At 45.4% G+C, this 16,124-nt stretch overlaps 1 protein-coding gene and 1 pseudogene across 4 annotated transcripts in view; both read left to right on the top strand.

Annotated features, from left to right (window-relative positions):
* Nucleotides 1-583: 583 nt before the first annotated feature.
* On the top strand, nucleotides 584-923 carry LOC144284028 (small ribosomal subunit protein eS27-like pseudogene; annotated as a pseudogene).
* A 1,827-nt stretch (nucleotides 924-2,750) lies between these two features.
* The window catches only part of UBE3C (ubiquitin protein ligase E3C), a 127,153-nt gene continuing 113,779 nt past the window's right edge, over nucleotides 2,751-16,124 (top strand). For 2 of the 4 annotated variants that reach the window (XM_077849511.1, XM_077849510.1), the window contains exon 1: nucleotides 2,752-3,239. In XM_077849511.1, coding sequence (XP_077705637.1) covers nucleotides 3,174-3,239 — 66 coding nt within the window. In that variant the 5' untranslated portion in view covers nucleotides 2,752-3,173. Of the gene's footprint in view, nucleotides 3,240-3,850; nucleotides 3,871-16,124 lie in introns of those variants that run through there. The other 2 variants (XM_077849513.1, XM_077849512.1) reach the window with 2 other exon arrangements.

Raw genomic sequence — 16,124 nt, 5'->3', positions numbered from 1 at the left:
GGTCAGCACATATGGTGGGGAACCTTTATCCCCAACCTATCCTTGACAACTGTGGTTAGTTTTTGTAGGATGATAATGATAGAATAATGTCTTCAAAGAAAATTCCCCCCCTTTTTAGGAGACACATACGGACATATTTACATGAAATGACATCTAGAGTTTGCTTCACGATAGTGGGGAGAGTGGTTAAGAGATGGGACATGAATTATACCAGAGTGGCCACGAGGTGATAATCTCCAAAGCTAGGTGACAGGTAACGGGAACCCATTACACCATTTTATACTTTGCATCATTAGCCTTGAAATTTATTTTTTTATTTTATTTTTATTTTTTTTAAAGATTTTATTTATTTATGATAGTCACAGAGAGAGAGAGAGAGAGAGAGAGAGGCAGAGACACAGGCAGAGGGAGAAGCAGGCTCCATGCACCGGGAGCCTGACGTGGGATTCGATCCCGCGTCTCCAGGATCGCGCCCTGGGCCAAAGGCAGGTGCCAAACCGCTGCGCCACCCAGGGATCCCTAGCCTTGAAATTTCTACTTAAAAGTATTTAAGAAAAGTCTTTATAAATCTTTCAGAGTCCCTTTCCGGCGGTGACGACCTCCCCACGAGAATATGCCCCTTGCAAAGGATCTCCTGCACTCATCCCCGTAAGAGGATAAGAGGAAGCACAAGAAGAAGCACCTAGTGCAGAGCCTCAACTCCTACTTCATGGATGTGAAGTGCCTGGGATGCTACAAAATCACCACCATCTTCAGCTGCACACAGACGGTAATTCTGTGTGTCGACTGCCCCACTGGCCTCTGCCAGCCGATGGGAGGAAAAGCAAGGCTTACAGAAGGATGCTCCTTCAGGCGGAAGCAGCACTAAAAGCTCCCTGAATCAAGATGAGTGGGACACTATCCCAATAAACAGATTTTGGATACTACTACTACTACTAATAATAATAAAATAATGAATAAAAATCTTTCAGAGTGGGACACTATCCCAGTAAACAGATTTTGGATACTACTACTAATAATAATAACAATACTACTACTACTAATAATAAAATAAATAAAAATCTTTCAGAGGAATCATATTTTGATAAGCCATTTTTCCCTCTAGCTCGGGACAGATGACTGATTCTTTAGTGGAGCTCTAGGGCAGTACTTGGCTCACACAGCAGGCCACCTGATAAACCAGCAGAATGGTGTTCACACCACAGTGGCAGGTGTAACCTAAGACCAAGAGCAATGCTGGCTTTTTTTTTTTTTTAAGATTTTACTTATTTATTCATGAGAGACACACACAGAGAGAAAGGCAGAGACACAGGCAGAGGGAGAAGCAGGCTCCATGCAGGGAGCCCGACGTGGGACTCCATCCTGGGACTCCAGGATCACGCCCTGGGCTGAAGGCGGCGCTAAACCGCTGAGCCACCCAGGCTGCCCAATGCTGGCTTTTTTAAAAAAATAGAACCATCTTCCCTGCACATGGTCCTGGTCAATTAAAACATTGGAAAAATACTCAGATGGAGGCCACATGCCTTACTTCCCAACAAAGCTGGTACAGGAGAGCCAGGGGTGGTATTCACACCTACTGGGATTGTCTGGACTGTCGAAGAGTTTATCTGCAGCCAACTCTGAGAGCTGTGAGCAGACTCACTCACTCAGGGCACATACTGGACATTACCAATAGTTTTAAGCACTGCTCATCTGACAAGTTAAAGAAAAGCATGATGTTCTATTTACGAAATCTGGAAAATTTCGGACGGGGTAGAAGTCAAACATCTTTGTTGAATCAAGGATCTGTTGACATATCAGAGGAGCTGTATATATTAGGTGGTATAGTGAGTACTCTTCCCGAGGCTTTCGAAGTTTTTTGATCCTGATTTATAAGAACCACACTCTGTAATGCAACCCCATTCACAGTTTGTGTGCACACATGGCACAATTTTTGAGACTGAAACCCATATCGTGTTGTGAAAAGTAATTTGTGCTTCATTAAAACTAGCATTAAAAAGGGACGCCTGGTAGGTTCAGTTGGTGAAGCCTCTTCCTTGGCTCAGGTCATGCCCCTGGGGTGCTGGGATCAAGCCTTGCATGGGGCTCCCTGCTTATCGGGGAGTCTGCTCCTCCTTCTCCCCCTCCCCCTCCCCTTGCTAGTGGTCTCTCTCTCAAATAAATAAATAAAATCTTAAAAAGGCTCAGGGCATTGCACCGTTAGGATAAAGCGTCCTAAGTTTGGTTCCAGCGGGGCGTAGATGACACGCACCTATGTGTACGCACTGTGTGTGCGCGCACGGGCGTGCACCTGCACGTGTAGGACGTCCGCGTGCGCCTGTGCACGCTCGCACAGCAGTGCACGAGCACACGGCGTGCAGGTGCCGGTCCCCGCGTCCTGCACTTGGCCCGCACGCTGGCCGCTCCCAGTCTCCTCCCAGGAAAGCGCACGAGCCCCTCGGCGCCCAGCGTCTGGGTGCACCTGCCCCGGAGTGCGCTTTCGCGGGGCTCCCCAGCACCACTCCCCCGGGGAGCCCTTCCCTTCCCTTCCCTTCCCTCCCCTTCCCCTCCCCCAGCGTCCTCGCCGCAGAGCGGGGTCACCCCGGGGCCTTCTCAAGCTCCGGCGCGCCTGCGGCGGGCGCGCGCACGCTGGCGGGCTCCGAGGAGCGCCGCGGCGCCGGCGTCGGGCGCGCGCACGCCGGCAGCCCGCGGGGTGGAGGGCCTCGGCGTCGGCGGCGGGCGCGCGCCCGCAGGCGGGACCGCGCACGTCAGCCCCGGCCGGCGGCCATCTTTCCTCCCGGCGGCTGCTCCCGGTGCAAGTGCGGGGTCTGCGGCCCTGCCGGCGCCCTCGGCCTCGGCCGGAGCAGTGGGGAGGCGTGGATGAGGGGGGAGGTGAGGAGGAGCCGTCCCCTCCCCAGCGTCGCCGCCTCCCCCCCGCCCCCGAGGGCAGGCCGGGCGGGCACAGCCTCCAGGGCGAGCTCGGGCTCGGGCTCGGGCTCGGGCTCCAGCTCGGGGTCGCCCCCCGGCGCGGCGTATCCCACCCGCGGGAGACCCCTGTCCTGGCAGACCCCTCCCCGCGGAGACCCCTCCCCCCGAGACCCCTCCCCGCGGAGGCCCCTCCCCCCGGAGCCCGCCCCGCCCGCCCCGCTGCTCTCAGGGTCGGGGGCTCCTCCCAGATGGGATAAGCTGTAAAGATGTTTAGTTTTGAAGGGGATTTCAAAACGAGGCCCAAAGTGTCTCTCGGCGGCGCCAGCAGGAAGGTAAGAGCGGCCTGCGTTGGTGCGGCGTCGGCTGGGCCTCCGGGGCGAGCTGCTCGGGCTCCGGGGCGGGGGCGGGGGCGAGGGGCGGGGATCCGCGGGCTCACCTGCTGCCGAGGCCCGGGGGCGGGGGTCCGGCCGGAGCCGCGCGGGCTCGCCCCTGCAGCCCAGGCCCCGGCGGAGGTCCGCGAGCTCCTGAAGCCGCCGGGACGCTGAGGGCGCCCAGTCTCCCCGTTCCCGAGGTGAAAGCGCTCGGGCGAAGGGCTGTGTTTCTTCTCAGAGATGAATTCTGGATACTTTGTCATCCGTGACCTGAGATCGCGGTCGCGTGGAGGACGCTACCTAAGGAGTGTTTCCTGCTGTAGCAAGCGAACGGGTGTGTGAGCCCATGTCAGCAGCTCCCGAAATCGAGGCTGACCGCCGCCTCGGCCACGTGTCTGAACCCGAAGCGGCGTAGATTATTCTTGACCGGCTTTCTGGAAACGTTGCTGGGGAGACTCTGGACCGTTGCTCTCTGAGGCCCGGTCGTCTGTTACTCTTGCAGTTGTTGAGAATAAGGGGACGAGGCTGCAGTTACTCTGCCGTCCTCCCTGATGCCTGGCATCTATTGATCCAGCGGACTTGCTGATACATGGTTCGTTCGGTGCCAGCGTCGCTTCACTCGCTTGTTTTCACCTCTTCTCCACTGTTCTGGTTCGTGGGCGCCTTTTCGGTCTGTTTAGATTTTAACGGGTTAAAAATAAATGTGTGGTCTGCGTGCTGAAAGTGCTTGAAAAGTGTAAGTGAATCTAATTAGCTGATTGTTTACAAAAGGATTTTTTAAATGTGCAAATGCTTTGCATACTATTTTTGGCCTTACTCAGGTAACTGTGTTGGCATGTAATTCTGGGGGAATGCTCGAATCCAAGGAGGAACTTGGATCGTGCCCTGGGTGAGTGCGTGTGATGGTTTCCTAGGGTAGAGGAAAGGAACCCAGCAGGGAGTTGGTAGAGAACTGCTGGTAATTTTCAAGTCTTGAGTTTTGCATGAAGGTAGCTGGCTGCAGAAGTAGGTATTGGTACTAGGTACTGTGTAGGTGTGGCAGGATTCCTGTGGGTAACACTCCCGGCCCTGGGTATTCATGAAAATGACAAATGAGATAGAGGAATTTCTGCCCTTGGAGGGTAGTAGAGGCCTTGGGGATTCTGTGGGCAGATCTGGGGTACAGGTGAAGTAGAGAGCAGATGGATAGATAGTACATGGCACACAGCAAGCTGGTGGCAGGCCACCAGCTCATAATTTCCTGACTTGTCTTTCAGACAAGGGTGCCCCTGCATGCCCTGCCCAGGTTCTCAACTACTAAGACAACTCTAGTCTGAGGAAAGTACTCATCTGTCCATCAGAATCTTGGGGAGATTGTACATCTTGCTGTTTACCAGTGCAAAACAATTTTTCTTTTTTATCCTTTTTGATTGAGGTATGGACTAAACCTTAAGTGAATGTGTCTTAGGTCATGTCCCAAGAAGAACTTGAGGAGGTGACCTTGGTGCATGTGAAATTGAGGGAGGGAAATGGTCTTCTTGCTTGGCGTCTATCTGTAGCCCAATCCCACCGAGAACTTAGGACTGTAGCTGGCATCATAGAACTGTCCCTTCTTGACGTACGGGGGTTAGAATTTTGTAAACCTGCCCCCCTCCCCCATCAGTTGGTCATTGGCCGAAGGCGGGAATGTGACACTGCTGGCCTCTGAGCTAAGTAAGGGCAATTATCCGGAGAAGGTAGCACTAAGGAGCCAACAATAGTTAACACACAGCAGCTGGGCGATGGGTGCTCTGATCTGGAATCTGGGTGAGGAATCACCTGCAGGTTCAGCTGGAAGGATTTTTATGGATGACTGCCCCCTTGCGACCCCTCCCCCCAAATCAAATAACATTCCCAGCATTCCATAGGCTCCCACCTGCTCCCTTCCATTTAGTATTCCTTCTCCTGAAGACAATTGATAATTGCTGTTAGGTCTTTTACTGTAGCTTAGTTTTGCCTGATGAATTTCATGTAAATGGAGTCACATACAGTTTCTGTTTTTTGGGTCAGCATTCTGTCTGAGAGGCGGAGTCCATTCTCCTAGTTCTGTTGCATTGTATGAAAATAGCGTAGTGAGTACAATCTGTTTCTAGGTGTCTCCTGGTGTGCTCACGCGCACTTAAGCTGGGTTATTCACACACTGAGGCCTAGCTCTGGTGCACACACGTGCCGTGTGTCCAAGGGTATCGGTGGCCTCACTTGCTTTCAACATTTATTGTCAGTCCTTTTAATTTTGGCAGTTCTTTCTTTTTCTTTTCTTTTCTTTTTTTTTTAAGATTTTATTTATCCATGAGAGAGACAGAGAGATGCAGAGACACAGGCAGAGGGAGAAGCAGGCTCCATGCAGGGAGCCCGACGTGGGACTCGATCCCAGGTCTCCAGGATCGCCCTGGGCTGAAGGCGGCGCTAAACTGCTGAGCCGCTGAGCCACCCAGCCTGCCCTAATTTTGGCAGTTCTGGTGGGGATGTAGTTTCATTGTTGTTGTAGTTTTAATTTTGTTCCCTGGCAAAATTGTTGAGCACCAACAAATGCATATTATCCTTGATTCTCATTAGCTGCAATGTAATTCCTTCCCCTCACTTAAAAAGCAAAAGGTTGGGATGCCTGGTTGGGTCAGTGGGTGAAGGGTCTGTCTTCAGCTCAGGTCATGGTCTCAGGGTCCTGGGATTGAGTCCCACGTTGTGCTCCCAGCTCAGCAGGGGAGGGGGTCTGCTGCTCCCTCTCCCCACTGTTTGTGCGCTCGTGCTCTCTCTCTCTCTCACTCTCTCTCTCACACGCACACACTCTCTCTCTCTTTAAAATATTTTTTTAAAATTTTTATTTATTTATGATAGTCACACACAGAGAGAGAGAGGCAGAGACATAGGCAGAGGGAGAAGCAGGCTCCATGCACCGGGAGCCCGACGTGGGATTCGATCCTGGGTCTCCAGGATCGCGCCCGGGGCCAAAGGCAGGCGCCAAACCTCTGCGCCACCCAGGGATCCCCTAAAATATTTTTTTAAAAACCAGAAAGTTATAATGGTCTTTCCTTCATGTATTTTTTTTTTTAAGATTTTATTTATTTATTCATGAAAGACACAGAGAGGCAGAGGGAGAAGCAGGCTCCATGCAGGGAGCCTGATGTGGGACTTGATCCCAGGACTCCCGGAATCATGCCCTGAGCCAAAGGCAGGCGCTCAACCGCTAAGCCACCCAGGCGTCCCTTTTCCTTCATGTGTTAAATGATTTGTAATTTGTCGTCCTTTCTTGAGGTTGGTGGAAAACTGAATATTGCTACCTTTTTAATACATCTTATCTTTTCCAAATTAAATGAATATTTTTAGTATTTATTTAGAGGTTCTGTGTAGCATTTGAAATGTAATAAGGAGAATTCTGCTCCCATTATAATCTTGTTAGAGAGATAAGACTTAATTAAAATTTAAGTAACAGTAGAGAGGGCAGCCCCGGTGGCCCTGCCGGGTTTAGCGCTGCCTTCAGCCCGGGGTGTGATCCTGGAAACCTGGGATTGAGTCCCACGTCGGGCTCCCTGTGTGGAGCCTGCTTCTCCCTCTGCCTGTGTCTCTGCCTCTTTCTCTCTGTGTCTGTCGTGAATGAATGAATAACAGTAGAGAATAGTTACTGTGTTCTAGATTTCCATTGGGCTGGTCCAGGAAAAGGGTAGAGTTGGTTGGGGTTTAGTCTTTTTTTTTTTTTTTTTTTAAGATTTTATTTATTTATTCATGATAGACACACACAGAGAGAGGGAGAAGCAGGTTCCATGCAGGGAATCTAACGTGGGACTTGATCCCTGGTTTCCAGGATCACACCCTTGACTCAAGGCAGCATCAAACTGCTGGGCCACCGGGGCTGCTCAAGTTGGGGCTTAGTCTTGAAGGATGAATAGAATCAGGTTTGGCGGGGAAACAACACCGGCATTCTAGAGGTGGAAGGGCATGCATGGAATAAGTATGCACTGGATTCCACTATTCTAAGTTACACCGTTTCCTACTTTTTAATGTTCCTGAGATCAGAATACATCTTAGTGGCATGACATAGTTCACTGGCAGTATTTTTTTTTCCCCCTTTCTTATAGTGCAGAGAAGAGTATCTTAGCGGCCATTCGATTACAAGTATAGAAATCCACTGAAAATTGCTTAGTGGGGGGGAAAAAGTGTATGGGAAGAATATGATGATTTCTCAAAGAACCTAAGCACAGAAATATATCCAATTACCAAGTCATCAGCACCAAGGTGGTTACTCCTGCGTTTTCTCCCTGGGCTGTGCTGTCTCCTTCATTCTTGCTTGATGCACTGCTGACTGGCTTCCTCCCTTTTACTTGTGCATGACCTTGGCAGTGTATGCTTTCCTAGTTTAGGTGTCCAACTGAGACATTTGGATATCAGTTCTATTTCTCAGGAAATCTGGTGTGGGTCTGCCTTTCACCTGATGAGCTGAGTCTGGGATGGGGTTGTAGGGAGTCTAGATGTGTGAGTTGTAGGGAGTGGATTATCCAATAGGGGGAAGTGGTTGTTGAATGGAATGTCTCTGTTTCTGTGGACTTAGGTAGAGGTGTGTAACGGGCTGTTGATTGTCTATGTGTGAAATGAGGGAGAAATTGGGGCTAGACATGCAGATTTGGTAGTTACAACAGGTAGGTGATGCAGAAAGAAGTCCTTAGAGGAAGGCCTGGAGTTTGGGGTGGGGTGGGCTTGTGGGCTATTATAACATCTAATGGGCAGCCCAGGTGACTCAGCGGTTTAGTGCCGCCTTCAGCCCAGGGTGTGATCCTGGAGACCCGGGATCGAGTCCCACATCGGGCTCCCTACATGGAGCCTGCTTCTCCCTCTGTCTTGATATATATATATATCAAGAATAAATAAATAAAATCTTAAAAAAAAACTTAAAAAAAAAAACATTTCATAAGTGAGGAAGAATACTTAAGAAAGAATCACAGCTGGCCTGGGGCTAGAGCAAGGAGGGGGAAGTGACCTCAGTGCTAAGTGCTGCAGGGGTGCCATGAGGATACAATAACCAAATATGAAGGCCCGAGTGACTTTATGGGGTTAATAGTCCAGGGTAGTAGGACTTGGAAGTCAGATTGCAGTACATCAGGGAGTGTATGGGAGGTCCAAAAATGGTTAGATCTTTTCTGAAAAGGACTCAAAGAAGGATGCATTTGGGGTCTAAGGAAGGTTTTGTTTTGGGCCTATGAAAGAAGCTTGAGCAAGTTACAGACTGGGGAAGGAGCAGGTGCAGGAGGGAGGAGGACTAGGGGAGGGAGTGGAAAGAGGTGTGAGCAGAAGAGGAAAATATTTTGATATGTACAGGGAAGAAATGGATGTGGATATAGAACAGTTTGTAGGTAGGAGGAAGGAAATTAAAACTTCTTTTCCAACTTTGCACAGTTGAGGAAGAGTGGCAGGAGAAGTAATATTTCTTATTTGTTTTTAAGATTTTATTTATTTGAGAGAGAAAAACAGGGAGCACAAGCAGGGGGGCATGGCAGAGGGAGAGAGAGAAGCAGACTCCCTGCTGAACAGGGAGCCCAACATGGGGCCTGATTCCAGGACCCTGGGACCATCACCTGAGCTGAAGGCAGATGCTTAACCCACTAAGCCACCCAGGTCCCCATAATATTTCTTTAATGTTTGTCTGTTGCTTTAAAAAAAAGTAGGACTTTATTTTTTAGAGTTTTATAGAAGAAAATCAAGCAGATGGTAGAGTTCCCTTTGGCCCCCTCATCCTCCACCTTCCATTTCTCCAGTTATTAGAATCTTGCATTAGTGTAGTTCATTCATCATAATTGATAAACCAATGTTGATAGGTTAACGTTCACTCTTTATGTTGTATTTTCTTTCCTTCTTTTTTTAAGATTTTATTTATTTATGCATGAGAGACACAGAGAAGCAGAGACATAGGCAGAGGAGGAAGCAGGCTCCCCATAGAGAACCCAATGTGGGACTGAATCCCGGGACTCTGGGATCACGACCTGAGCTGAAGGCAGATACTTAACCACTGAGCCATCCAGGCGCCCCTATGTTGTATTTTCTATGAGTTTTAACAAATGTATAATGACGTTATCCACCCTTATAGTATCATACAGAAAGATTTATTGCTCTAAAAATCCTACCTGCTTTACCCATTCATCCTCCCTCATACTCCCATGGATCATTCGGTAGGAGTGTTTAGTTTTAACACTGCAGAAGCTAGGGCATCTGGGTGGCTCAGTTGGTTAAGTGTCCAACTCTTGGTTTCAGCTTGAGTCTTGATCTCAGGGTCCTGAGAGTGAGCCCGGCACTCAGTAGGGAGTCTGCTTCTTCCTCTCTCCTTGGCCCCCCCCCCCCCCCACTGTATGTGCTCTCTCTCAAATAAATAAATACATCTTTAAAAAAGAAAAAAATCTACAGAACTGTCCTCCAAAGTGGCTGCACCATTTTGCATTGCCACTGGCAATGATTGAGAGTTCTGTTGCTCCACATCCTTTCCAGCATTTGGTGGTGTCAGTATTCTGAATTTTGGTCATTCTAGTAAGTGTGTAGTGGTATCTCATCATTTAATTTGCATTTCCCTGATGACATATGATGTGGAGTGTCTTTTCATATGCTTATTTGTCATCTGTATACGTTACTTTTTGCCCATTTTTTAATTGGGTTGTTTATTTTCTTTTTACTTCTTTTCTTTTTTTTAACTAATTTTTTTTAAGTTGACTCCATGCCCAGTGTGGAGCTTTTCTTTTTTTTAACTAATTTTTTTTAAGTTGACTCCATGCCCAGTGTGGAGCCCAGTGTGGGGATCAGTCTCGCCACCCTGAGATCAAGACCTGAGCTGAGATCAAGAGTTGAATGCTTAAGCGTCTGAGTCGGGTTGTTTGTTTTCTTATTGTTGAGTTTTAAGAGTTCCTTATATATATTTCTTATGTATTTGAAGGTGCCTCTGGGTTGTTTGTTTTCTTATTGTTGAGTTTTAAGAGTTCCTTATATATATTTCTTATGTATTTGTATATATTTTGTAAATATGCAAGCCCTTTGTCAAATATGTCTTTTGCAAATATTTTTTCCCACTTCTAGTTCATTTTTAAAATTATCTTAACTGTCTTTTGCAGAGCAGTTTTTTATTCTAATGAAGTCTAGTTGTATCAATATTTTCTTTCATGGATTATGCTTCTGATGTTGTGTCTGAAAAGTTGTTGCCAAATACAAGGTCACCTAGCTTTTATAAAAATGCTATCTTCTAGTAGTTTTATAGTTTTGTATTTTACATTTAAGTCTATGATCCATTTGAGGTTAATTTTTCAGAACGGTATAAGGTCTGTGTCTAGTTTATTGCTTTTGTTTTTATTTTTTTTTCACGTGGATGTCCAGTTGTTCAGCCTGTTTTTTGAAAAGCTGTCCTTAAATACCCACCATTTGCTTCAACGTGGATGGAAGTGGAAGGTATTATGCTGAGTGAAGTAAGTCAGTCGGAGAAGGACAAACATTATATGTTCTCATTCATTTGGGGAATATAAATAATAGTGAAAGGGAATATAAGGGAAGGGAGAAATGTGTGGGAAATATCAGAAAGGGAGACAGAACGTAAAGACTGCTAACTCTGGGAAACGAACTAGGGGTGGTAGAAGGGGAGAAGGGCGGGGGGTGGGAGTGAATGGGTGACGGGCACTGGGGGTTATTCTGTATGTTAGTAAATTGAACACCAATAAAAAATAAATTAAAAAAAAAAAGCTGTCCTTTCTTCATTGAATTGCCTTTGCTCCTTTGTCAAAGATCAGTTGACTCTGTTTTTGTGGGTCTATTTTTGGGCTCTTTTGTTCATTAATCTATTGGTTTTGTTTTGTTTTTGCCACCATATTATCTTGAATTCTGTAGCTTTATTCTAAGTCTTGAAGTTGGATAGTGTCATTTTGTTCTTTTTCTTCAGCACTCTGTGAGGTATTCTGGGATTTTTGACTGGGATGATGTTGAATCTGCAGATCAAGTTAGAAAGAACTGATAGTGACAATACTGAGTCTTTCTATCCAACATGGAATATCTCCAGTGTTTAGTTCTTTGACTTCATTCATCAGACTTTGGTAGTTTTTCCTTATGTAAACCTTATATATATATATTGTTAGATTTAGACACGTATTTCGTTTTTCTGGTGCTAATGTAATGATACTGTGTTTTTCATTTCAAATTCCAGTTGTTCATTGCTAGTATATAGGAAAACAATTGATTTTTATATTTATGTTTCTATTTCTCCCATCCCCTAGCCCCTGGCAGCCAGTTTTCTACTCTATGATTCCAAATGTTTGGCTTTTTTTTTTCCTTAAAGATTCTACATGTAAGTGAGATCATACAGTATTTGTCTTTGCTTGGCTTATTTCACTTAGCATAATGCCCTCAGTGTCCACCCATGTTGTCACAGATGGCAGGATTCCCATCTTCCTCGGGGCTGAATAATATTCGATCGTGTATATAATTTACCACATCCTTATCCATTCGTTTGTTGATGTACCCTTATGTTGTTTCCATATCTAGGTTGTTGTGAATAATGCTGCAGTGAACACAGGGGTGCAGGTATCTCTTTTATATCCTGTTTCACTTCCTTTGGTTATATAGCCAGAAATGGGGTTACTGGATCATAAGGTAGTTCTATTTTTTATTTTTTTGAGGAAGCTCCATATTGTTTTCCACAGTGGAAGCCATATTTTTGTTTTTAATTTCAAATTCCAACTTTTCATTGCTGGTATGTGGAAAGGCAGTTGATTTTTATATATTAACTTTGTATCCTTCAATCTCATTATAATCACTTAATAGTTTCAGGAGTTTCTTAAATCAGTTGTTTGGAAATTCCTACATAAATGATCCTGTCATCTGTGATCAAAGGCAGTTTTCTTTTTCTCTTCCCAAGTCGTCTACCTATTATTTCTGTTTCTTTTCTCCCTGCATTAGCTAGGACATTTAGTAAAATGTTAAAGCAGTAGTCTGAGAGGGAGCATCCTTGCCTTGTTCCTGATCTTCCTGGGAATACTTCTGGTTTCTTACCATTAAGTATGATGTGAGCTGCAGATATTTTATGGATGTTCTTTATCAAAGTGAGGAGGTTCCCTTCTATTCCTAGTTTACTGACAGTTTTTTTTTTTTTTTTTAAATCATGAAGGGGTGTTGGATTTTGTCAAATGCTTTTTCTGCATCTGCTGTTGTGATCATGTGATTTTTCTTGAGTCCGTTGATGTGGCAGATTGCACTAAGTGATTTTGGGTGCTGAACCAGCCTTGCATACTTGGGATAACTTCCACTTGGTTATGATGTGTAATTCTTTTTATACATTGTTGAATTCCTTTTAATAAAATTTTGTTGGGAATTTTTGCATCAATGTTCATGAGAGATAACTGGTCTGTGATTTTACTTCTTGTGATGTTTCTGTCTGGTTTTGTTATTAGGGTAATGCTGGCCTCATAGAATGAGTTACTATACTTTAGGGCCTACCAAATCCAGCTATTGCAGTTTTAATTTCCCCTTTGATAGGTTTAGACTATTCTTTGGATTTTAAGAACTTTGATTTGCTGGCTTTACAAAACTGCCCTTGTTCTGCAATTGCAGATCTTACTTAAAATATTTGAACTTAAAAAATATTCCTTACTATATATATATATAATTTTAAAGTAGGTTACCTGCCCATTATGAACCCCAACATGGGGCTTAAACTCATGCCTGAGATCAAGATCTGAGCTGTGATGAAGAGTCAGATGCTTAACTGACTGAGCCATCCAGGCGTCCCTCCATGCTCCTTTTTTTTTAATTTGGCATTCGGTAAATGGGTTGTCATGCTACTCTGTGTACATAGAAGTGTAAGATAAAACTGTTTCTTACAGATCTGGCATTAAGTAAAACAAAAATATTTTCTTTTTAAAGATTTATTTATTTATGATAGACATAGAGAGAGAGAGGCAGAGACACAGGAGGAGGGAGAAGCAGGCTCCATGCCGGGAGCCCGATGTGGGACTCGATCCTGGGACTCCAGGATCGCGCCCTGGGCCAAAGGCAGGCGCTAAACCACTGAGCCACTCAGGGATCCCCACAAAAATATTTTCTAAGATCAGATTTAAAAAAAAAACTTTATTGTCAGGTCTGGTGTTATTACATTGCTATTTTTTTAAAGATTTTATTTATTTATTCATGAGAGATAGAGGCAGAGACATAGGCAGAGGGAGAAGCAGGCTCCATGCAGGGAGCTTGATGTGGGACTCGATCCTGGAACTCCAGGATCACGCCCTGAGCCAAAGGCAGACACTCATGCTGAGCCTCCTAGGCATGCATCCCTGTTACGTTGCTGTTTTATCTAGCAGTACCACATCTGTTCTCTTGAACATAATTGTTGGTAGCTTTCACATATGAGACCAAAAAAACTGCAGTTCCCTGTAGCAGATAAGGTCAGGAGTTCTTGACCTGGTGCTTAGGGAAATTAAGCAGAATAGAAGGGCTGAGACTATTTTTCTAATTACCTCTGTACTTTTAATCAGGGCCTGGGGTGAGACAGCAAGGCACCTGGGGCACAAAGTTTAGGGAGGTGCTCACTTCAGTTGCACAGCTGCATGGTGTAAGGCATGGTGGGCCCCACACCTGCACCACCCATAGAGCAAGAACAAGAACACTTCTGTAAATCTCATACCCTGGGGACCTAGCTTGGCACCAGTCCCTGCCTGGCTGTGCACACTGGAGCTGATTTTCTTGGGTTAAGGAGTTAATTGCTAACTAAATCTCTTTCTCTCTTTTTTTAAAAAAATGTTATTTATGAGAGAGAGAGAGAGAGAGAGAGGAAGAGGCACAGGCAGAGGGAGAAGCAAGGCTCCATGTAGGGAGCCTGACACAAGACTCGATTCCTAGGTCCCCAGGATCACACCCTGAGCCGAAGGCGGTGCTAAACCGCTGAGCCACCCAGGCTGCCCCCCGACTAAGTCTCTTAACTGAGGGAACACCTAGGAAGTGTTGTGGACTGCAGAAGAGTCTCAAAAGAGTTTGTTGCTGAAGCAATAGGGAGTTTTCTTCTGTGACTCTCTTTATTCTTACAACTTTTATTGAATGCAGACAGCTAGAAGTTGGGAAGTTGACCATCTTATTCGTTGATGCCACTGTTAGAGTAGTTGCTTTCTACATGTTCCTGTTCTCCAGTCACAGTCTCTTCACACCTCCTTTTACTTACACTGTTGTCAGTGTGAAGGGAGGAGCAGAAACTTTCTTCTGTTGGTGTGTCTCCACAGAGCCCATCACTTGCCATGGTAACCAGGTTAAAGATGGAAATACAAAAAAAAAAAAAAAAGATGGAAATACTAATGGTGTAAATTGGCACAACCTACTGGGATGGGAGGGATGACACTTTAGCATCGAAAGTTTTAATGAGTACGTCCCCTCTATTCCAGTAATTCTACTTTTAGAAGTTTATCCTAAGGAACTAATTTGGCAGGTGCATAGGAAAGATGTATGGGAAAAGATCATGACTGTGGCAATACTCCTATTAAAAATTTGAAACAACCTAAATGTCTAACAATAGGAAATTTGTTAAGCAAATGGTAATATAACAATGTAATGGAATATATTACACAACCATTTAAAGTGGTCGTGATGGGGATCCCTGAGTGGCTCAGCGGTTTAGTGTCTGCCTTCAGGCCCAGGGCATGATCCTGGAGTCTTGGGATCGAGTCCCACATCGGGTTCCCTGCATGGAGCCTGCTTCTCCTTCTGCCTGTGTCTCTGCCTCTCTCTCTGTCTCGGTCTCTCATGAATAAATAAATAAAATCTTTTAAAAAAATAAAGTGGTCATTATATTTTAATGTCTTATATTTATTAAAATGATTCATTGTTAATAGAAATAAACAGATTACAAAACAGTACTGCAGTGAGCATTTAAGTTATTAAGCTAAACAGTCATATTGGGGCACCTGGCTGGCTCAATCAGGAGAGCATGTGACTTTTTGCTTTGTATGTATGTGTGTGTTTAATGATTTTTATTAATCTGAGAGAAAGAGAGAGCATGAGCGGGAGGAGGTGCAGAGGGAGAAGCAGACTCCCCTCTGAGCAGAAAGCCCGATGTGGGACCTAATCCCAGGATCCTGAAGACAGATGCTTAACTGACTGACCCACTTAGGAGCCCCAAGTATGTGACTTTAATCTTGGAGTTGTAAATTTGAGTCCCATGTTGAGGTAGAGATTACTTAAAATCTTAAAAAAAAAAAAAAAAAAAAAAAAAAAGTCATAATATCTGCTTTACCACTTTCTTAATTTCCAGTAAATGAAGGACATGTATGTGTTCTCTATTCCTGCATAATGTGGCTTAAGGCAGTACAGTCTTATCATCTCAATGAGTTTTGTGGGACCAGTATCTTAGAGCAGCTTTTGGGGTGGTTCTGGCTCAGGATTTCTCAGAGGCTAAGGTGTCTAAAGCTTGGACTGAGCTGGGGAATCCACACCTAGGCTCACTTCTCCACGTACCTGGAATTTAGTTGCTGGGTCTTGGTGGGAGGTATCAGTTTCCTGCTACCCGCACATCTCCCGAGGGCTGCTTGAATGTCCTCACGACATGGCATGTAATCTGAGAGGGCAGAGAGAAAGTGGCATGCCTGTACAAGGTAGTCCTGAAAGTCATATACACTTTCATCGTATTCTGTTTGTCCATTCAGTCCACACTCAAGGTGAGAAGAATCAAGCTCTGCCTCTTCAAGGGAAGAAACAATTTGTGGAAATATTCTTTTTTAAAAATATATATTTCATTTATTGTGAGAGAGTTCGAGTGGCACACAAGCAGGGGAAGGGCAGAGGGAGAGGGAGAATCTCAAGCAGATTCACCACTGAGTGCAGAGCCAGACACAGGGC

Source organism: Canis aureus, chromosome 15 (genome assembly GCF_053574225.1).
Source record: "Canis aureus isolate CA01 chromosome 15, VMU_Caureus_v.1.0, whole genome shotgun sequence".
NCBI lineage: Eukaryota > Metazoa > Chordata > Mammalia > Carnivora > Canidae > Canis > Canis aureus.
This window is presented reverse-complemented; position numbering and strand designations above follow the sequence as displayed.